At 50.6% G+C, this 23,321-nt stretch overlaps 2 protein-coding genes across 2 annotated transcripts in view; one reads left to right on the top strand and one right to left on the bottom strand.

The window, feature by feature from the left end:
• The window catches only part of LOC124579507 (vicilin-like seed storage protein At2g18540), a gene marked incomplete at its 5' end in the record, with an annotated part of 187,528 nt that extends 187,342 nt beyond the window's left edge, over window positions 1-186 (bottom strand). Inside the window, one exon of the mRNA XM_047131247.1 lies at window positions 123-186. Within this exon, the coding sequence (XP_046987203.1) occupies window positions 123-186 (64 nt within the window). The remainder of the gene's footprint in view (window positions 1-122) is intronic.
• Window positions 187-12,560: 12,374 nt separating this feature from the next.
• Window positions 12,561-19,400, top strand: LOC124579506 (vegetative cell wall protein gp1-like). Its single transcript, XM_047131246.1, has 3 exons — window positions 12,561-12,623; window positions 18,575-18,945; window positions 19,187-19,400. Exons 1-3 carry the CDS (start codon window positions 12,561-12,563, stop codon window positions 19,398-19,400), a joined length of 648 nt encoding a protein of 215 aa, XP_046987202.1.
• Window positions 19,401-23,321: the final 3,921 nt, after the last annotated feature.

Genomic DNA, 23,321 nt, shown 5'->3' with positions numbered 1-23,321 from the left:
CCCCCCCCTCTCCCTCCCTTCCACCCCCCCCCCACTCTCCCTCCCTTCCACCCCCCCTCTCCCTCCCTTCCACCCCCCCCCTCTCCCTCCCTTCCACCCCCCCCCCTCTCCCTCCCTTCCACCCCCCCCCCCTCTCCCTCCCTTCCACCCCCCCCCCCCCCCCCCCTCTCCCTCCCTTCCACCCCCCCCCCCCTCTCCCTCCCTTCCACCCCCCCCCCCCTCTCCCTCCCTTCCACCCCCCCCCCTCCCCTCTCCCTCCCTTCCACCACCCCCCCTCTCCCTCCCTTCCACCCCCCCCCCTCTTCCTCCCTTCCACCCCCCCCCCCTCTCCCTCCCTTCCACCCCCCCCCCCTCTCCCTCCCTTCCACCCCCCCCCTCTCCCTCCCTTCCACCCCCCCCTCTCCCTCCCTTCCACCCCCCCCCCCTCTCCCTCCCTTCCACCCCCCCCCCCCTCTCCCTCCCTTCCACCCCCCCCCCCCCTCTCCCTCCCTTCCACCCCCCCTCTCCCTTCCCTTCCACCCCCCCTCTCACTCCCTTCCCTTCCCCCTCTCCCTCCCTTCCCTTCCCCCCCTCCCTCCCTTCCCTTCCCCCCCTCCCTCCCTTCCCTTCCCCCCCTCTCTCTCTTCCCTTCCCCCCTCTCTCTCTTCCCTTCCCCCCTCTCTCTCTTCCCTTCCCCCCCTCCCTCCCTTCCCTTCCCCCCCTCTCTCTCTCCCTCCCTCCCTTCCCCTTCCCCCTCTCTCTACCCCTTCCCCCCTCTCTCTTCCCCTTCCCCCCCCTCTCTCTCCCCCTTCCCCCCCTCTCTCTCCCCCTTCCCCCCCCTCTCTCTCCCCCTTCCCCCCCCCTCTCTCCCCCTTCCCCCCCCCTCTCTCCCCCCTTCCCCCCCCTCTCTCCCTTCACCTCCCTCATTTCCCCCTTCCCCTCGCCCTCTCCTCTCCCTCTATTGGTGTCGTTGCTTATGTTGGCCCCCGCTATCCTCCTGGTTCTTTTGGTTTTCCAATTCGGCTTCGTTGCATAATCGTCTCCTCCTTTTGGCATTGCTTGGTCTCCTCTGGGGTTTGACATCCACTACAAAATGCCTCCTCCATAGTGTGAGCCATTTGGGAAGAGCATCTTACTTAGTGTCTCCGACGTGCGCCCTCCTAGTACATTCCACCTTTTCTTTCACGTCGTTGTCTGATACTAGGGTGCATAGCCAGCACGGTAGCCAGCCCGTGTGGTGGGGTCGCTATGTACCCTTTTGGTTGAGCCCCCTGAACACACAGGGATCACACTTCTGATACCTGAGCTGTGACCTCCTCATGCATGCCTTGGAGTGGTTGCTCGTCATCCTGGAGCATCGGAACCCCCAGCAATGGCCGGCGTGCCAGACGGCCCTTGCTGTGGCTGGTTGCTCCCCGTGAGGAGAGCCCCTGATCAGAGTGGGCGGACGCTATGCAAATGAAATGCGTACGGGTCCAGAACTCAGGCTGTTATTCTGCGGCCATCTCTCTGCATGGAACTGATTCCTCAAGTGCTGCTTCTCTTGCCCCTTTGGCCTTCCCTTCCATGGCTACCCCCTGGGAAGAGGGTCAGTCCCATCGGCTAGGGGCAAAACCTTTCCCCTGTTATCTAGTTTGCACCAGGACTGATCGAGATACTTTCACCAGTGTCAAACCTTTAGTCTTTGTGGAACACATTGAAGACAAGCTTGGCGAAGTGGACTCCCTGAGCAAAATGCGGTCGGGTTCGTTGCCGAAAAAAACTGCTTCAGCTGCCGAATCTGCGGCCGTTCGTGCCTGTACCCATCTTGGCACAATTCCTGTGTCCATTACCCCCCAACAGTCTCAAAATATGGTACAAGGTGTGTTTTTTTCACAGGGACCTCATCCTTCAAACTGATGAACTTCGGGACAATCTCGGACGGCGTGGTGTTCACTTTGTTTGGCGTGTTCAGAAGGGTCCTAAAGACAATCGTATTGATACTGGTGCCTTTATCCTGGCTTTTGAAGGGGAGAAAGTTAAGATTATGGTCTATCGCTGTGATGTGAAGCTGTACATCCCACCTCCTATGAGGTGTTTTAAGTGCTTGCGTTTTGGCCACATGTCTTCCCGCTGTTCACAGGCCCCTCTCTGTGGTGACTGTGGACGTCCACTCGATGAGGTGAGTCCCTGTGTTCCCCCTCCTGTGTGTGTAAATTGTCATGGTAGTCATTCTCCACGTTCACCAGATTGCCCAGTATATAAGAAGGAAAAGAAGATACAGGAGTATAAGTCCCTCGATCGTTTAACCTACACAGAGGTCTGTAAGAAATATACACGACTTCACCTTGTGTCCATGACATCTAGTTATGCCTTGGTTACACCTACAACCCTTCCTCCCCCTTCCTTACCCCCATCGCGGACCCCTCTCCTCCCCCCCTCCCCTGCGGCTCCCACACCTCCTCCTATGGGCGCTGCTCCCCCTCCCCAGCCGGAGAAGTGTCCCACTCCTTCGGCGTCTGCCGGTCAAGGGCGCCTCTCCCGGGATGCCCCTTCCCGGCACCTTCCAAGCCAAAGGTCTGCTGCCGCGCGACGACCGCGAGAGCCGCGGTCTGTCGGCCCCCAGGTCGCCCGGTCTCTTTCTGTTCCTGATCTTGCTGCAGCTGGCTCCTTTATGCCACACAGCCCTCCTCGATTTCAGCCTGAAAAGAAGAAGAAACATAAGTCCCGGGACAAAGAGCCTCTGGTGTCACCGGAGGTCCCTTCCCCGACTTCACAACCGGATTCTGACCTGTCGTTCATGGATGTCGCCCCCTCCTTGTCGGTGACGGGTGGGGACCCGGCGGTATGACTAGATTTAGCGTGTTCAGCCCCCATTTAAACCATCGTTCTGTGGTTCTCCAATGGAATTGTAATGGATACTATCGTCACCTTCTGGAATTGAAATCCCTTCTTTCGTCCTACTCTGCAGCTTGTGTGGTTCTCCAGGAATCTCATTTTACTGATGCTCACTCACCGACCCTCCGTGGGTTCTGTGTTTTCTGTCGAAATCGGGTTGGACCTCTGTGGGCTTCTGGTGGCGTTTGTACGTTGGTCTGTACAGACATTGCTAGCACGTGGATTCCTCTTCAAACTATATTGGAAGCAGTTGCTGTTAGGGTCCACTTAGACTCTGCGGTCACAGTTTGCAATCTTTATCTCCCTCCTGACAGCACTCTTACACCTGCTGCCTTAACTGCCCTTCTTCAGCAACTTCCTCCTCCCTTCCTCCTCCTTGGGGATTTTAATGCTCATCATCCCTTGTGGGGCAGTGCCTTTCCATCTAGACGAGGTCATCTTATAGACCAATTTATTGCAGACCACGACCTGTGTCTTCTTAATGATGGCTCCCCTACTCACTTCAGTGCCGGTCATGGTACATTTTCTGCCATTGAACTTTGTCTTTCTTCTCACTCTCTCCTCCCTTCATTACACTGGTCGCCACACGACGACCTTTGGATAGTGACCATTTCCCGTTGATTATCCCTTCCCGCTCCCCGATGGACAGGTTACCTCGTTGGTCTTTCCGACGCGCCGATTGGCCTCTATACACTGCAAAGAACGTGTTTTCTCCCTCTCTTTCGTGTCGTATTGATGACGTCCTACCTGACGTGTCTGAGGCGATTTTTGGCGTTGCTAGCCTTGCTGTCCCGCGCTCTTCTGGACCATTTCGTCGCTGGCAAGTCCCATGGTGGAGTACGGCCATTGCCATTGCCATCCATGATAGCCGTCGAGCTTTGCAACACCTTACGAGGCACCCATCCATATCCAGCCTTACTAACTTTAAACGCCTCCGCGGTAAAGCCCGTCATTTAATCAAACAGAGCAAGCGCATATGTTGGGAACGATTCGTTTCTTCCCTTGGTTCTACTGTTCCTCTGTCATGGGTATGGGCTACACTTCGCTGTCTCCAAGGTTGCCATCGGCCGTCCACCCTCCCAGGCCTTCACCTCCCAGATGGCATTTGTACGGACCCATTAGTTCTTGCAGAACATCTTGCGACCCATTTTGCTGTGGCATCAGCGTCAGCCTCCTATCCAGCTGCTTTCCTTCACCAAAAACAGCGAGCTGAAGCTTCCACCTTATGTTTCATCCCTTGTGAGTCAGAATCTTACAACGAACCTTTTGCTGAATGGGAATTTCTTTCTGCTCTATCTTCTTCTAATGATAGGGCCACTGGCCCAGATTCCATTTATAACCAACTGCTTCAACATCTCAGTGCTCCACAACGGCAACATCTTCTTCAGGTGTTTAACCATATCTGGCTCCAGGATGACTTCCTTCTCAGTGGGGGGATAGCATTGTGGTTCCTGTTCTTAAGCCTGGTAAGAACCCCCTATCTGTTGACAGCTATCGGCCAATTAGTTTGACCAATGTTGTTTGTAAGTTACTTGAACGGATGGTAGCATGTCGGCTCAATTGGGTCCTCGAATCTCGGAATCTCTTGTACAATTACCAGTGTGGCTTTCGAGAGGGATGGCCTCCAATCCATAATTTACTTCGCTTGGAATCCGTAGTTCGGCAGGCTTTTTCCAGCGCCGCCATTTGGTTGCAGTGTTTTTTGACCTTCGCAAGGCCTATGACACGGCTTGACGCCATCACATCTTACTTCCCTTCATCAGTGGGGTCTTTGGGGCCCACTACCGATTTTTATCCGCCAGTTCCAGTTGGTACTGCTTCAGTTCTCCACAGACCCAGGAGACGGGCATCCCACAGGGTTCTGTCTTGAGTGTCCTTCTTTTCCTCATTGCTATCGATGGACTTGGGGCCTCTGTCGGTCCCTTGGTCGCCCATGCCCTGAATGTGGATGATTTCTGCGTTTGGGTTAGTTCCTCCTCGATGGCATCTGCAGAACGGCAGCTCCAGGTGGCTATACGGCGTGCCCCTGCATGGACCCTCGCACACGGGTTTCAATTCTCTCCTTTAAAATCGCGGGTGGGCCACTTCTGTCGCCGTACTACGGTCCACCATGATCCAGAGCTCTATGTCGCTGCACAGCGATTGCCTGTGGTCCCACAGTTTCGTTTCCTGGGTCTTTTTTTCGACAACAAGCTCACTTGGCTGCCCCTTATGAGACTCCTGAAGGTAGGATGTTTCCGTAAACTCACTGTCCTTCGCTCCCTTGCCCACTCCTCTTGGGGTGCGGACTGTTCCCTCCTTCTCCGTCTTTATCATGCTCTATTTCTGTCTCGCTTGGACTGTGGTTGTCAAGTTTATGGTTCAGCTGCTCCTTCCACACTGCACGTGCTGGATCCAGTCCACCATCGTGGTATCCGTTTGGCCACCGGTGCCTTCCCTACTAGCCCTGTTGATAGTCTCCTGGTTGAAGCTGGGATCCCCCCCTCCCACCTTTCTGTTCGGCGGTCCCAGCTTTTGGTGTCTTATGCACTCACTATCCGTTCCTCTCCAATCATCCTTCCTATTCTATCCTGTTCCAAGACCATGGACGTCGCACACCCGACTCCCGCCCTTGGGCGGGTTTACCGGTTGGGCTCCGCCTTGCGTCTCTTTGCCGTGATTTTCAGCTTCCTTCTTTTTCCTGTCTTCCTCGCTCCCTCCCCTCCGCCCCTCCTTGGTTAGTTCCTCGGCCTCGAATTCGGATGGATCTCCATGGAGGTGCGAAGGATTCCATCCCCCTGGTGGTGTTGCGTTCCTTTTTCCGCCAAATTTTATGGGAGTTTCGTGATCCTGTTGTTCTTTACACTGATGGCTCTAAGTCTGCTGATCATGTTGGGTATGCCTTCAAGTCCTCTGTTGGAACGGAAAATCATCTGCTGCCACCCACATGTGGGGTGTTTACTGCGGAATTGATGGCAATTTACCAGGCCCTTAGCTTTGTTTAACAGTCCCAACACAACCGCGTTTTGTTATGTATGGACTCGATGAGTGGCCTTCTTGCTATTGACCGGTGTTTTTCGCGCCATCCCTTGGTCTCTGCCATCCATGAACATCTTGCTGATATTCACCATGCTGCTTGTTCTATTGACTTCCTTTGGGTCCCTGGCCATGTGGGTATCCCGGGTAATGAGCTCGCTGATCGTTTGGCTGGGGGAGCAGTTACTTACCCCCGTTTTCTGTAGCCCCTCCTGCAGCGGATTTACGGCTTCACGTAAAATCCCACTTCGCACAGTCATGGGCCAATTCTTGGGAGGCTACTCCCCTGTCTAATAAACTTTGTGCGATTAAGGTGACACCAGGCCCGTGGCGTTCTTCCTTTCGCCTCTCCCGAAAGGACTCAACCATACTGTGTCGTCTCCGCATTGGCCATACCAGGCTGATCCATGGTTTTCTTTTGCGTGATGAGCCACCCCCACTTTGTGGTTGTGGAGCCCTCCAGTCAGTAGCCCACATTTTGGTTGAATGCCCCCTTCTTTTGGCTCTGCGTGCTAAGTACAGACTCCCCTGCACTTTACCTTTGATGTTGGCTGACGATTCCCGGATGGTCTCTCTGGTTCTCGGTTTCCTCTGGGAAAGTGGTTCTTATTCTCAGTTTTAAGGTTTTTAATCTCTCTCTGGTGTTGGGGCAGGGCGGTGAGTGTTTGGGTGTCTCCCACTGTAAGCCATGTTGGGAGATTCCCGATTCACCTCCCTGACCGAGATCCTCTTTTCTTCCCCTTTTACTCTGTTTTTACCTCTTTGTTTTTTAAGGATTGGTTAGTCTCCTTTTCCCATACGTATTTCTACATTCTAGCGGTTGCACGTTTTAAGTCACAGGTGGTCTTGCCTATGCTGCTTCAGCATAGCGTTGGGTTCGTTCTCTTGCCGACTTCCCTCATTTTGTTTTTACCAATGACAACATGTCTGCCCTTTTACGTATTTACCTTTTTCCGTTTTATTGTTCTGACTTTCCTGAGATGTCGCATTAGCGGAATGGAGCATATTTGAAACAAGGGACTGATGACCTTGCTGTTTGGTCCCTTAAACCTCAAACAACCACCCATCTTATTCGTTACTAAACCATTCCTGCATTACCCATATTTGACTTTGTATTTATAACCCTTTATTCGCCGGACCAGAAGCCCTCATCCTCCTGCCACCAAACCTCTCTAATTTCTGCTATATCTTCAACCTGTCCATTTCCTTTTTTAAATTTTCTAACCTACCTGCCAGATGAAGGGATCTGTTTCCATACTCCGATCCACAGAGAGCTATACAAACCGAAATATACATCATGGACATTAATTGAAACTATCTGAACAGCATTACCCGCAATTACCTTAATTTTTATTGCACACCCATCACTACGACTATTATATTTACTTGATGAGTCAGCAGACGCAATAATCACAATCAAAACAATTGGACGACAATGATACTGAAGATATGAATATTCTTGTTTCTCTTGATGACGTGAAGTAACAGCTTCGCTAATGTGATGCTCGAGCAACAATAGCTGGCTGCTAAGCGGTAACTGATCAGGATCATAGCCTGGCATCTTGTAATAGCGATAGTGGCGCCTCGTTTTCTTATTGTGTTCACTGGCGCCGCTACGTTTGCTCGCGTTGTCTGTCCGTGAGTGGCAGCAGCAGCAGCGCTTATCGATAGCGCTTACTGTGGTACCGTCTTTGGAGCAGCCTGTAGTATTTCCGGGCCGTCGTGTGTTGAACAAGAGGATTTGGGAGAGAGCAGCAGTGAGGTCCGGACAGCCAGTGCTCGCCCGACCGCTGGCGACACACATCCACTGTCCGGCGGAAGGGTGTGGTCGCGAGAGTGCACGACCACGTCAAGGACCGGATTCAGCGAGTTTTAGTTGAATGGGTCGTGATATTTGAGTAGTGCAACTTTCAAGTGTGTGTGTGTGTGTGTGTGTGTGTGTGTGTGTGTGTGTGTGTGTGTGTGTGTGTGTGTGTGTGTGTGGGGGGGGGGGGGGGGGGGTGGCCGTCGAAGTGATCTCATGGAAATAAGTTGTCAGTCGAATATTTATACTGGAATCTTTCCTGTGCCTGACTTGAGTGGAGACGACTGTTGGTTGGTCGTTCGGTCGGTCGTCGCAGCGGACGACGTACATTTGGTCTTCCGACCGCTTCTGGCTTCTCTGTGTTCGTGCCGACTTCTAATTCGTCCATGTTGTTTCATAGTGACTCGTTTTAGTATTGTGAATTGTTGTCGTAATTGTTTTCCGGGCTCCGTGTGTATCTCGTGGTTTTGAATGAGCAGTTATTTTAATGCTGTCTGCGTACTGGATTTGGTGTGAGTGGGAGGGTGAACGGACATGAGGTCGTTTGGGGGCGCAGCAGCGAGCAGGTCCATGCAGCGCGAGGGGCAAGCCGGGGTTGCTGGCGGCGTGCTGCCACTGCCGGATCGATGAGGGGTAGCTGCGAGAGCGACGACTTCGTTGCACACCGAACCCTGGACGTTTGAGTGAAGAGTTAACTGCTAATGCAACCTTGACTATACTGAGATCTCGACTTTTGCAGGCGGGTTGTTGCTTCCAGGGCCGCTGACCCTGGCGCCAACAAGTGAAGTGTTCAGAGGCGGTGAAACATTGCAGCCGTCTTTCTCTATTTGTTATTCATCACTGAATTTAGTATTATTCTTGTTAGTGAAGTACAACCAGTGGTATTTTCTGCCTTGTGGCCGCTAACGCCCCAGTTACCTGCCCTGGAGGTGGTGTGCCTTTCCTCGTCGTGTTGATGCTGTCCGACACGGCGTGTAGTTTGACAACTTCTTGTATTGTACTGTGCATATTTTTGTGTGTGTGTGTGTGTGGGGGGGGGGGGGGGGGGCAGAGATCTACTACGTCGGTCCTGGTGTTTCCTTCGGCCTTGGGTGTTTTCTGAAGACGTAGTGCTGTCTGTCTCTTCGCCCTTGCCTAAAAATATTCCATCTTTGTACCGGTGATTGGACGTTAGGCAGACTGGTTAGTCTTTCGGTCGGAGCGTTTGTGCCCCTAGTTTCAGTAGTTTTAGTTGTCATCCTGTTACGTGAATACAACTCTTGGCTGCCTGTCTCACCGTACCTTACGTTTGATTTACCTTCCAAGGCCCTTGGAACACTTGCTGAGAACCGCTTGTCTTGATTCCTTAGATTGTGATGTTTGTTTTAAAGATATTTGTAAATCTCTTATTATTGATATGACCTTCAGCCGAGCAATAATTTCACTTCTTTGGTGATAAGGCCTTCAGACATGTTACAGTAAGGTTTTTAAGCAAATCTGTTTTAAAAGCAAGCTATTTATTTTAAAAGCAAGCTATTTATTTTAAAAGCAAGCTATTTATTTTAAAAGCAAGCTATTTATTTTAAAAGTGCTATTTAGAATTGTTCTTCAGACTTTTATTTCAGGCCTTCAGCCGTTTGTTGTTTGAGGTTATTGTTGCTGGCCTTCGGGGCTAAAATTGTTGAATTTTTTTTCTGTGCTATCATAGTCAATTGTGACTTTAAGAGATTGTTTTAAAATTATAATTTCTTTAAATAAAGTTCACGTATTTGTTGCGCAACCGAGAGTAACTGATTACGGCCCCATCCACAATCGTAACCTTATCCTGCCCCATCCAGAGAAACGAGCTCTCAAAATCCGCTGAATTTCGATTGCCCCAAAAGTCGAACAAATCTGAAGGCTGTAACTTCAACTAAATACTTAGAGATTGCTATTTCAAATAAAATACATTGGAACGATCACATAGAAAATGTGAATAGAGGCAATCAAAGACTGCGATTTATTGGCTCAAATGGTTCTGAGCACTGTGGGGCTTAAATTCTGAGGTCATCAGTCCCCTAGTACTTAGAACTAATTAAACCTAACTAACCGAAGGACATCACACACATCCATGCCCGAGGCAGGATTCGAACCAGCGACCGTAGCGGTCGCACGGTTCCAGACTCTAGCGCCAAGAACCGCTCGGCCACTCCGGCAGGCTGCGATTTATTGGCAGAACACTTAGAAGGTGTAGCAGGTCTACTTCTCCGCCCTATCCTGGAGTACTGCTATGCGGTGTGGTATCCGCATCAGGTGGAACCGACGGATGACATCGAAAAAGTTCAAAGAAGGGCAGCTCATTTTGTATTATCGCGAAATAGAGAAGATAGTACCACAGACATTGGAGTGGCAATCATTAAAACATAGGCGTTTTTCGTTGCGCGGGATCTTCTCATGAAATTTTAATCACAAGTTTTTGTTGTGGGTTGGCAGGAGAGCCAACACCGTATTATTAGTGGAAGCCGAAAGGCACGCGTTTTAGCTCACGCAGGCTGGCGTGAGGTCTGGAACAGGCCAAGGAAATTAGACTTCAGAAAAACGGACGTTGCTGGTGGAATACTTAACTTTAATCCATTAATGAGGAGCGGCGCTCTTGACTGTACATGATTCAGTATCAATAGTAACTGGTAATGGCGCTTTCCTAGGTCGTAGCAAATGACGCGGCTGAAGGCTATGCTAACTATCGTCTCGGCAAATAAGAGCGTATTTTGTCAGTGAACCATCGCTAGCAAAGTCGGTTGTACAACTGGGGCGAGTGCTAGGAAGTCTCTCTAGACCTGTCGTGTGGCGGCGCCCGGTCTGCAATCACTGATAGTGGCGACACGCGGGTCCGACGTATACTAACGGACCGCGGCCGATTTAATGGCTAACACCTAGCAAGTGTGGTGTCTGGCGGTGACACCACAGTTTTCTCCTCCAATTGCGAAAAGATTCTGTTGGCACCCACCTACATGGGGAGACATGATCATCATGATATAATAAGAGAAATCAGGGCTCGCACAGAAAAAATTGTGCTCGTTTTTCCCGCTCGCCGTTCGAGAGTGGACCGGTAAAGAGACAGCTTGAAGGAGGTTCATTGAACCCTCTGCCAGGCCCTTTATTATGAATAGCAGAGTAATCCTGTAGATGTGGATGAATATGGCAAAAAAATTTAGAAAATAATTCTGATAACGCAACGATAATTCGTGGCTGCATTACTGGTTACTATATAGACCAAATTATACCTTCCTGATAGGTTACGTTGGAATTGTTTGTCGAGGAGACTTAGGCCGTAACCTATTAAAGCTTTCATATAGACACATGTAGCCCAAAGATCTTCTTGCACTTTGTCTACTGGGGCAGTAATACTCGATTAGATGTTGTTGACCGTGACGTCTTTTTATTGTTCTGATTCATGAGACTGGAATACATCTGATACGTTGAGATGGATGTGTAGATGTTGTAAAAGGGTGTAGTTTTAATGCATCATTAATTTCAGTGCGTTTTTATTGATAAAGAATTCTCTGTACTTTCGGCAGGTGCCACGTTGTTAGCCTTATCGAAACATCCTCCTGCGATTGGAGCGCGTCGCTAGTGTGTGGGTGTTGTTCAGATATGGCTCCTTATCGGCCGCCTTGGAGCCATAGTCTTCTGACACACAGGTGGATATGAAAGAAATTTCTTGTCCGTTACTCCTAATGGCGCACACAGGTCGCTGAGTCCCCCCAATTTTCCAGTTTTGCGTAGGCCGCTTCCAATACTTTCTCTCAACCAGCTTAGAGGTAGCGGCAACACATTCGGAGATGTGACGAATGGCTGCCGCCTTCAGTATTCCCACGGCTGACCACAGGCTCGCAATGGCAACGTGAAACCTCATGGTTCACTGCTGCAGCAGTAGCACCTGCAGAGAGGAACAGCATTTCATCACAAATATGGTGCCGATTGCAGTGTTATCGGGTATGTGCAGCCTGTTTCTACAGAGCTCATTGTGAGTGTGTTGTGCGCTGTTTGAATCCACACAGTCTTTGGAGAATAGTGTTATCGACAAACGGTCCTCAATCTCTGCAACTCTCTAAGCTCGCGATTTATTGTACTGTGACTCTGTGAGTATATGACTTCGCGTACGTAAATAGTTTCTTTTTCCTACACTGTGGTCTTTACTCAGTTTCGTTTGTGTGTGGTGAGGACGCGTTTACTTCGGAGTAGTTCCGCATCTGTTCATGAGTCTTACTGTGACATAGCGATGTAATATTGTGAGAGCTACATGTTTTTACATTCTGTCTGGGAACACGGGAAGATACAGCCCACCGTCAACGTAATTCCAGGACTATGTTTTGTCGCTAAATTTTCTCCCGATATACCCGGTATGATTGACGTGTAGTGGGGTAATACGTCAGCTGCACTGGTCCTGCTCACAACTGAAGGACACTCACGTACTGTCTGCCATTGGGTTCCCCTAAATGGCAGGCAGCACCGCATAACAGCCACGCTATGAGGGAAACAAACCAACAGCTGAAGACATCAGGTAAACACGCCGAAGATTCCAGTTGATTAATAGGAACCTTTCCTTGCAGAGGTCACCGCGACATATCCGGCCACGGATACCTACGCCGCGTTTCTATTGGCTCCAGCTCTCTATATAGGCCCGACCGGTCAAAGCTAATGGCAACCGTTGTAGCAGAGTCTCCGAGCAGATATCACTGAAGCCGCGGTACTGTACTGCCGATCGAAGTACCAGTCGACCGAGAGGAACCACAGCTCCGGCTAGATCGACGGAAGTCTCCATCTATTGTACAGCCAGTTATTGTATTGTAGAAGAAGTTACGTTCAATAAACTGTTGGAGAATACAAAAGTAGCGATGAGTAAGGATTCGACAACCCAAAGAAGATGGAACCACAACAACAACAAGCACAATCACAACTGCAGCAGCAGAATCTATCAGTGCAGCAGGTACTGAATCAACTTTTTCAACATTTCGCAATACTGCAGCAGCAACTGATTGCTGAAATTCAAAGTCTTCACCACCGACACCGCCAGCGTTCCCAGCATTCGATGAAGACGCTGAAGATAGGGAAACATATGAAAAGAGGATTCGTCAACATTTCTGGATTCATCAGGTATCCCAGGAAAATGATCAGAGAGCCTATTTTCTTTCTTGGAAGGTCTCCCGTATGTACGAGCTCCTGACGAAACTCAAGCCATGTGATCCTGACAGTCTTACCTTCACAGCCATATGTGAGTGTCTCACCTCCTATTATCGCCGCAGATATCACGTCATGGCAGCAAGAGTGGAATTTTACCAGAGTCGAAAGGAACCCGATCAGACGTACCGACAATGGACTGCTGAACTCAAAGGTATCTCTCGGAAGTGCAACTTTGACGCCCGCATACACCGGGAATCTTACGCAGATGACGTGGTCTGGGATCACCTGATCCAAGCTGCCCCAGACGCGGCTTTCTGCCACGACGCTTTAAAGTTGGAGGACCCTTCGCTAGATCAAATCATAGACCTTGCATTCAAGTTTGAAGTTCCCACTGCAGCTGACCACAGATTGGAAACGTGGAGCGACGTCGCAGTCGTCCGAGAAGAGACTTCCGACGTCCAGGAGGACATTGCGGCCGTATACGCACCTTCACACCGAACTCCCCAGCGCACCGCACCGGCATCTTCTCGGCGTACGGAAAACAAAAAAAGACGGTCGTTCAAGGAAGACAACCAGCAGCTCTCACGGGGCCAGCAACGCCGCCGCAGAGAACCCCTATGCCTTCCATCATGTCCAGGATGCTATTCCCAGCATGAACAGGAGGATTGTCCTGACCGCTGGGCGACGTGTCGCCGTTGCAGTCGGGACGGGCACCTTGCCTCTGTCTGTCGCTCTGCCACGGCGCCAATCTCCAGGCACTCTGACACCAAGGCGTCCGTGGACATCAACCAAGTTGTGTCTTTGGCGTCCCCAAAACTGTATATTGATGTCACCCTATTGGGTAAGCCAGTTCGACTGCAGGTGGATACAGGGGCTGCGGTATCCCTGCTCAATTACACTACCTAGACCGTTTTAGGAGCGCCAAGCCTTCATCCGGCCCCTCGACGCCTACTTACATACAACAGACAGGAAATCGCCTTGTTGGGGCAGTTCACGACGGTGGTTTCTTGCAAATCTGTCAGTCATACGATTTCTTTTCTGGCAGTCAACAGTTCCAATGCTACCGATCTGTTTGGGTTGGATGCTTTCCAAATGTTCGGGTTCAGGATCGATGATCATGTACATCTGGTTTCTTCAGAGCTGCCGTTTCCCAAAGTTGACTCCCTCTGCACCGAATTCCAGGATAGCTTCTCCCCCGGCATTGGGTGCACCAAGGGGTTTGCAGCAACGCTCCACCTCTGGCAGTCAGCCTGCCCTCGATACTTCCAGGTTAGGCAGGTCCCCGTAGCTCTCCAGCAGCCACTGCACGACGAATTGGACCGTCTGCAAAAGGAAAGGGTGCTACAGCCTGTTCAGTTCAGCCCCTGGGCAACACCTCTCGTCATCGTCCAAAAGCCAGGCAGGTGCCTCCGTCTCTTTGGGGACTTTTCGGCGACCCTCAACACCCAGCTCCAGGTGGACGATGTTCCACTCCCTCGGTCTGATCATCTCTTCCATCGATTGGCTGGTGGTCGTTACTTTACCAAAATTGACTGGCTGAGGCGTACCTCCAGGTTCATTTGGATAAAGCTTCTCAAGCCCTCACTGTTCTGAATATGCCCGCTGGCCTCACGTTCGGCCTGGCTAGCGCCCCGGCCATTTTCCAATGCTTCTTGGAACAACTTCTGCAGGACATTCCCAGTTGCATTAATTACCTCGACAACATTGTCGTTACGGGCCCTACTGCTGCAGCCCATTTTACCAATTTGCTTCAGCTGTTTCTTTGCCTCTGCCAGGCTGGGCTAAAATGCAGTAAGGTGAAGTGTTCCTTCTTTCAACCTTCTATTTCCTATTTAGGACAGGTTATTTCACATAAAGGCATCGCTCCGTCATTTTCCTATGTGGACGCCATACACCGCCTGCCTCCCCCACGGGACATCCATCAGCTGAAATCCTTCCTTGGAAAAATATCGTATTACCGGAAGTTCCTTCCATCGGCCGCTCAGGTGGCGGCCCCCTTATATCACTTATGCCGCAAAAATGTCTCCTTGAGTTGGACCCCTGCTTGTGAGACGGCCTATTCCACCCTCAAACGCCAGTTGCAATCAGCCTCCCACCTGATGCTAAACGCCACCCTACAGTGGCGAATTGTATCAATTATAAACGATTACGTGCTCAGTGTCGTCGTATTATCAAAGAAAGCAAGAAAGCCAGCTGGGCTGCTTTCACAAGCACCTTCAACAGTTTTACTCCTTCTTCTGTTGTCTGGGGTAGCCTGCGCCGGCTATCTGGCACTAAGGTCCACTCACCAGTTTCTGGCTTGAAGGTCGCGAATGACGTCCTTGTGGCCCCTGAGGCTGTCTCCAATGCCTTCGGCCGCTTTTTCGCAGAGGTTTCGAGCTCCGCTCATTACCATCCTGCCTTCCTCCCCCGCAAACGGGCAGAGGAGGCTAGGCCACCTAACTTCCGCTCCTCGAATTGTGAAAGTTATAATGCCCCATTCACCATGCGGGAACTCGAAAACGCACTTGGCCGATCACGGTCCTCCGCTCCAGGGCCAGATTCTATTCATATTCAGATGCTGAAGAACCTTTCTCCTGCGGGTAAAGGTTTTCTTCTTCGTACATACAATCGCATCTGGATTGAGGGACATGTTCCCGCATGCTGGCGCGAGTCTATTGTTGTCCCGATTCCTAAGCCAGGGAAGGACAAGCACTTGCCTTCCAGTTATCGACCTATCTCGCTTACCAGCTGTGTCTGTAAAGTGATGGAGCGAATGGTTAACTCTCGATTGGTTTGGCTGCTCGAGTCTCGACGCCTACTTACCAATGTACAATGTGGATTTCGTAGGCGCCGCTCTGCTGTTGACCATCTGGTTACCTTGTCGACCTTCATTATGAATAACTTCTTGCGGAAGCGCCCGACCGCGGCTGTGTTCTTTGATTTGGAGAAGGCTTACGACACCTGTTCGAGGGCGGGCATTCTCCGCACCATGCGTACATGGGGCCTTCGCGGTCGCCTCCCTCTTTTTATTCGTTCCTTTTTAATGGATCGACAGTTCAGGGTACGTGTGGGTTCTGTCCTGTCCGACACCTTTCGCCAGGAGAATGGGGTGCCACAGGGCTCAGTTTTGAGCGTCGCTCTCTTCGCCATCGCGATCAATCCAATAATGGATTGCCTCCCAGCTGATGTATCAGGCTCCCTGTTCGTGGACGATTTTACCATCTATTGCAGCGCGCAGTGTACACGTGTCCTGGAGCGCTGTCTTCAGCGTTCTCTTGACCGTCTTTACTCCTGGAGTGTCGCCAATGGCTTCCGTTTTTCTGCCTAGAAGACGGTCTGTATTAACTTCTGGCGCTACAAAGAGTTTCTCCCACCGTCCTTACGACTCGGTCCCGTTGCTCTCCCAATCGTGGAGACAACCAAATTTTTAGGCCTTACATTTGACAAGAAACTTAGCTGGTCTCCACATGTGTCATATTTGGCCGCCCGTTGTACCCGTTCTTTAAATGTCCTCCGTGTTCTCAGTGGTATGTCGTGGGGAGCGGATCGAACCGTCCTACTTCGTCTATATCGGTCGATCGTCCGCTCCAAGCTGGATTATGGGAGCTTCGTATACTCCTCTGCACGGCCATCCATCTTACGCCGCCTCAACTCCATACAACATCGGGGTTTACGACTTGCGATCGGAGCATTTTATACCAGTCCCATAGAGAGTCTTCATGCTGACGCTGGCGAATTGCCACTCACCTACCGGCGCGATATACTGCTTTGTCGGTATGCCTGTCGGCTACTGTCAATTCCCGACCATCCGTCTTATCGTTCCTTTTTTGACGACTCTCTTGACCGTCAATACGGGTTGTATGTCACTGCCCTGCTACCCCCTGGAGTTCGCTTTCGTCGCCTCCTTCAACGCCTTAATTTTTCACTCCCTGCAACCTTTCGAGTGGGCGAGAGCCGCACGCCACCTTGGCTCCAGGCTCAGGTCCGCGTTCACCTTGACCTCAGCTCGCTCCCAAAAGAGGTCACCCCCGGTTTGGTCTACCACTCCCGTTTTTTGGAACTTCGTTCGAAGTTCATCGACATGACTTTCATTTATACAGATGGCTCTAAGACCAATGACGGGGTCGGGTGTTCCTTTATTGTCGAGGCACAAAGTTTCAAATACCGGCTCCATGGCCATTGTTCGGTCTTCACAGCTGAGCTCTTTGCCCTCTACCAGGCTGTTCTTTACATCTGCCGCCACCGACATTCTGCTTATGTCATCTGCTCAGATTCCCTGAGCGCCATCCAGAGCCTCAGTGATCCGTACCCAGTTCACCCTTTCGTACACCGGATCCAACGCTCTCTTCAGCAGCTTGTGGACGTCGGTTCTCCAGTTAGCTTTATGTGGGTTCCTGGCCATGTCGGTATCCCTGGGAACGAAGCTGCAGATGCCGCGGCCAAGGCTGCGGTCCTCCAGCCTCGGACAGCTTCTTGTTGTGTCCCTTCGTCCGATTTTAGCAGGGTCATTTGTCGGCGCATCTTATCGCTGTGGCATGCCGATTGGGCTGCACTTACCGACAACAAGCTTCGGGCCTTAAAACCTCTTCCCGTGGCTTGGACGTCCTCCTCACGCCCTTCTCGGCGGGAGGAGGTCGTTTTAGCCCGGTTAAGAATTGGACACTGCCGGTTCAGCCATCGCCATCTGCTGACGGCTGCGCCGGCGCCGTTCTGCCCATGTGGGCACTTGCTGACGGTTAGACACATTTTAATGTCCTGTCCAGATCTTAACACACTGCGCCTCGATCTTAACCTGCCAAATACTTTCGATGCCATTTTAGCGGATGACCCACGAGCAGCTGCTCGTGTTCTTCGTTTTATCAATTTGACAAACCTCGCTAAGGACATTTGATGATGCTGTTTTTTAATCCTATGCCTGTCAGTCTGTCTTTTATCGTTTTATCGTGTTTTCCCTTTTAGTTGTTGTGGTCAACTTGTGCCTCGCGGTGCATTCTTAGAGTAGTCAGGGCGCTAATGACCATTGAAGTTGTGCGCCCTAAAACCACAAAAAAAAAAAAAAAATCCCACCTGATGCCATATGATCCGTCTCTGCCATTGCTCCTGGCCACGGACACGTCTGATTACGGGCTCAGGGCTGTCCTCTCCCACAAGCTTCTGAATGGGACAGAACGTCCTGTGGCTTTTCTATCCAATTCCCACTTCGGAAGCGACCCTCGCTGCTCTCCAGAAAGTTTTTCCTCGGATGAGTTGCCACTAACTATTGTTACCGATAACGGCCCTAAATTCCGGAGCCAGGAATTCGCGACATTTTGTTCTGCCAATGGCATCCAACAGGTCCTCACTGCGCCCTTTCACCCGCAATCGAACGGCGAGGCCGAACGCCTCGTCCGGACATTTAAGACCCAAGTGACAAATTATGCCTCCGCCCACACTTTGGACGAGTCGCGCACGTTGTTCCTCAGTTCCTATCGGTCGACGCCCATCGGCCTCCGTAGTCCAGCGGAACTTTTGCACGGCCGGCAACCTCATACCCTTTGGCACCTCCTCCGGCCTGGACCCAAACGACAGGTTCCGACTGCACAGGCTCCCTTTGTTCCTGGATCCCTTATCTGGGCGCGAGGTTTCGGCCTGAGAGCTGGATGGATTCAGGGGGTGATCGTCTGGCCGCAAGGCCATCAGCTCTTTGATGTCTGCATCGCTGACAAAGTGGTCCGCCGCCACCGCAACCAACTCAGGCGCTGGTATCAGGGTTTCCCGACCGCCTCTTCTTTCCAGCAAACAGCTCCGCCGCCTTTTTCCAGCCGCCCGGATGCGCTCCCTTCCACCCGTGGTCGGCGTGCAGGGCCGCCAGACCCCGTCCAGCAGCAACAGCCGTCGTCTCCACAGCGGCTGCTGGCTCCACCGGCTCCTCCACCGGCCCGACCGGCTGCGCCATCCACCATCGTTGACGATGCCCCCGTGCCCTTGGCACCGCCGCCGCCGGTGTCGCAGCCTAGCCAGCGACACCCGCGCAGTCCATTTTCCGGGAAGCATCCCGCGGACGTCGACGAACCTATGCCCGTGGCACCGTCGCGGCCGGCACCTCGTATCTTCCGCAACGCAGCTCCGCACGTCTGGCCCACCGCGCCGCGCCCTACTCTGCTGGGGCGAGTTTTCACCGCCTCCTCCACGAAGCCGCCATGGCCGAGCAGGACGATGTCGCCCTCCTCTCCCCCCCCCCCCCCCCAACCCCAGGAAGAGTGGTGTGTACTGTCTGCCATCGGGTTCCTCTAAATGGCAGGCAGCACCGCATAACAGCCACGCTATGAGGGAAACAAACCAACAGCCGAAGACATCAGGTAAACACGCCAAAGATTACAGTCGATTAATAGGAACCTTTCCTTGCAGAGGTCACCGCGAGATAGCCAGCCACGGATTCCTGCACAGGGTTTCTATTGGCTCCAGCTCACTATATAGGCCCGGCCAGTCGAAGGAAGACCAGTCTTCGTCCACTGATAATGGCAACCGCTGTAGCAGTCTCCGAGAAGGTATCACCGAAGTCGCTGTACTGCACCGCCGATCGAAGTACCAGTCGACTGAGAGGAACCACAGCTCCGGCTAGATCGATGTACATCTATTGTACAGCCAGCTATTGTATTGTAGAAGAAGTTACGTTCAATAAACTGTTGGAGAATACAACTCATTATATTGATGCACAGATAAATTTTTGTAGAAATGTTTAAATACCACAATGTACTAGCTGTCCAGCGTGTGTCTTTGTATTTCTATGGATCAGTCAAATAATGTTAGTAGCAATGATCAAACTCTGGTTTTCCGCCGCATATACAAACAATATTGCAGGGTTTACTTTGTTTAGACACCGTAATCAAATATCTTCACTCAACATGGGGGTCCACCTGGCTGAAAATGGAGTCACCCATGCAATTTCAGCATAACAACAAACTGGAATGCGAAATTATTTAACATCGACGATGCATTTCACCCTTTTGTAGCATCACCAGATTGTGTAAAAGAACCTGTATATGTAATCCATCTGTCATAAAGCCATATAAAATGGAAAATGGACACAACAATGGCAGTAGCCCACAGAGGTTTTAAAAGAATGATGGTAGGCGGTAGCAGAGCAAGCCTGTTTCTGATTGGTCTAGAGAAAAGGGGTTGGGAAAGGGAGTACTCGGCGCTAAATTTGTTAGCAACATTTATCTGCAAGGGCGTCGGTACATTACGACAGGTTTGCTGTGGCAGACTGTCCTCTCCCCCAGTGACTGAGTGCTATTTGTGGCAGCCACTAGGTCTCTTGCGTGTGCACAGATACGTATTGTTTAAATAACGAAAATTTCTCCACCGTACTGTTAGGCAGACATGCATACACCGTCTGGTGTACTGTTAGGCAGACATGCAGTGCTCTCCCATTCGCGACTCTGTGGCCGTGACCGCACATGGAGTTCGGTACCCTGCTGGCATTATCCAGTGAACACAGGGGAGGAGATCCTCGTCATCCAGGTGTGTATTTGTAGCGTTCTTTGAATTTACACCGACATGTTGGGATCTGTTTGCTTTTATATTACAGCGGGCAGGAGACTTTTCGACCAAAACTGATACGACAGCAGTGTGAGCCACCAGGCTGGGGATGACTACACCCCAACGTTCTCAGCAGTTGCTCCGCATGTCCGCGGTCATATTCCAAGCAGCAGTTTCCGCGGCTATCCATCCACAGTTTGCAGTCAAAGGAGTGGGTTACCGTCAGCGAACTGATGTTCGCTGAGGTGTTTTCAGTTATTGGACGGTTGTATCTCTAGGTGCGTATTTGATAGCGCTGTACAGCGTCTGAAACAGTATCTTCCGTTGGTGGCGTCGGTATTTTATTATGTCGTCACACAATATAGTAATGTAGTGGTGGTTTGGAAGGGGTTTCTTTATTGGAGTGTGGTATTTCTTATGTTACATATTTGGTTAGACATCTGTATCACTTATAGAAATTGCTATGACATAATTTCTACCAATACATTAGTTTCTAACACATACACCATGACATCCCAAAAACGCGCACGCGCGCACACGCACGCTAGTGATGGAGTGGTGACTTAGCAATGATAAATAAATAAGACCTATGCTTCGTTGTGATCGCCTGAGGGCATGAAGACATTGACCCGACGTCGGAACAGTGGGGTGGATCTTGTGTGATTCGACACAATAATTATAATTTTGGGAAGCCCGAAAAAAATTTCGAAAATTGGCGAAAAATGCGTAAAATTGGGGAAGATACCAAAATATGGGAAATTAAGAAAAATTGCGGAAGAATGTTATTAATTAGAAACCCTTTCACTACAGAGTACAACTGACTGGGCTCATCCACTTCAGCTGTACCTATGGAGAAAGAATTACTATTGATAATCTGATATTGCTTATAACAAATCTGCACCTCTATCACGTTATGCTCAGACCTCGAATGAAAAGGGCTATGGGCAGTTGAGCTAGTTATGACAGATGATAATGGGGAAAGGTGCTTGATCCGCATTGGTCGATTGGGGCTCCCATTGGCTGAGAGGGGGTCCCTGCCATTTTTTTCACGTGATGACTATAGAGTTACGTCGTCTACAGACAAGCTAATAATTACAAATTCAGAAAAATTCCGTAATTTATTGGAGAGAAAGGGTTTCGCAAACTGAACAAGTCAGTAACGCGTTAGTACACCTCTGGCCGTTATGCGAAGTTATTCAGCGTGGCATGGAACGATAGTCCTCCTGAGGAATATCGAGCCAAATTCTTTCCAATTATGCGTTAGATCGTCAAAATACCGAGCTGCTAGGAAGGCGCTGCCCATAACACTCCAAACTTTCTCCACTGGGGAGAGATGTGGTGACATTGCTGACCCAGGTAGGGTTTGGAAAACACGATACAAGTAACACTCTACCTGCATGCAGGTCATTTTGCTGAAATGCAAGTACAGAATAGCTTGCCTTGAAGGTCAGAAGAAAGGGGAATAGAATACAGGGTTATTACAAATGATTGAAGCGATTTCACAGCTCTACAATAACTTTATTATTTGAGATTTTCACAATACTTTGCACACACATACAAAAACTCAGTTTTTTAGGCATTCACAAAGGTTCGATATGTGCCCCTTTAGTGATTCGGCAGACATCAAGCCGATAATCAAGTTCCTCCCACACTCGGCGCAGCATGTCCCCATCAATGAGTTCGAAAGCATCGTTGATGCGAGCTCGCAGTTCTGGCACGTTTCTTGGTAGAGGAGGTTTAAACACTGAATCTTTCACATAACCCCACAGAAAGAAATCGCATGGGGTTAAGTCGGCAGAGCGTGGAGGCCATGACATGAATTGCTGATCATGATCTCCACCACGACCGATCCATCGGTTTTCCAATCTCCTGTTTAAGAAATGCCGAACATCATGATGGAAGTGCGGTGGAGCACCATCCTGTTGAAAGATGAAGTCGGCGCTGTCGGTCTCCAGTTGTGGCATGAGCCAATTTTCCAGCATGTCCAGATACACGTCTCCTGTAACGTTTTTTTCGCAGAAGAAAAAGGGGCCGCAAACTTTAAACCGTGAGATTGCACAAAACACGTTAACTTTTGGTGAATTGCGAATTTGCTGCACGAATGCGTGAGCATTCTCTACCTCCCAGATTCGCACATTGTCTGTTCACTTCACCATTAAGAAAAAATGTTGCTTCATCACTGAAAACAAGTTTTGCACTGAACGCATCCTCTTCCATGAGCTGTTGCATCCGCGCCGAAAATTCAAAGCGTTTGACTTTGTCATCGGGTGTCAGGGCTTGTAGCAATTGTAAACGGTAAGGCTTCTGCTTTAGCCTTGTCCGTAAGATTTTCCGAACCGTCGGCTGTGGTACGTTTAGCTCCCTGCTTGCTTTATTCGTCGACTTCCGCGGGCTACGCGTTCAACCGTTTCTTCGCTCACTGCAGGCCGACCCGTTGATTTCCCCTTACAGAGGCATCCAGATGCTTTAAACTGCGCATACCATCGCCGAATGGAGTTAGCAGTTGGTGGATCTTTGTTGAACTTCGTCCTGAAGTGTCGTTGCACTGTTATGACTGACTGATGTGAGTGCATTTCAAGCACGACATACGCTTTCTCGGCTCCTGTCGCCATTTTGTCTCAATGCGCTCTCGAGCGCTCTGGCGGCAGAAACTTGAAGTGCGGTTTCAGCCGAACAAAACTTTGAGTTTTTCTACGTATCTGTAGTGTGTCGTGACCATATGTCAATGAATGGAGCTACTGTGAATTTATCAAATCGCTTCAATCATTTGTAATAGCCCTGTATAGTCGACGTGCCATTGTGCTGTAAGAGTGTCACAGGTGACAACGAAAGGGCTCCTGCTACGAAAGTAAATATCATCCCAGGCTATCACTGTGTCAGACTGTACGGAGTGTGGAAGACAGGTCGATATACCACTACACTCCAGGGTGTCTCAAGATGTGTACTCGCTGGCCAACGGGACTTAGTTCGAATTGGGACTCCTCACTGAAGACAATTCTAC

Source organism: Schistocerca americana, unplaced genomic scaffold (assembly GCF_021461395.2).
Source record: "Schistocerca americana isolate TAMUIC-IGC-003095 unplaced genomic scaffold, iqSchAmer2.1 HiC_scaffold_31, whole genome shotgun sequence".
In the NCBI taxonomy this organism is placed as follows: Eukaryota; Metazoa; Arthropoda; class Insecta; order Orthoptera; family Acrididae; genus Schistocerca; species Schistocerca americana.
This window is presented reverse-complemented; position numbering and strand designations above follow the sequence as displayed.

Excerpts from the sequence above, each read along its gene's own strand:
- LOC124579506 (XM_047131246.1), top strand. The coding sequence starts at position 12,561 with ATGGAACCACAACAACAACAAGCACAATCACAACTGCAGCAGCAGAAT. Across the intron at positions 12,624-18,574 it reads AGAATCTATCAGTGCAGCAG|CAAACAGCTCCGCCGCCTTT; the intron begins GTACTGAATCAA and ends TCTTCTTTCCAG. Across the intron at positions 18,946-19,186 it reads CCGCGCCCTACTCTGCTGGG|AGGTCACCGCGAGATAGCCA; the intron begins GCGAGTTTTCAC and ends CTTTCCTTGCAG.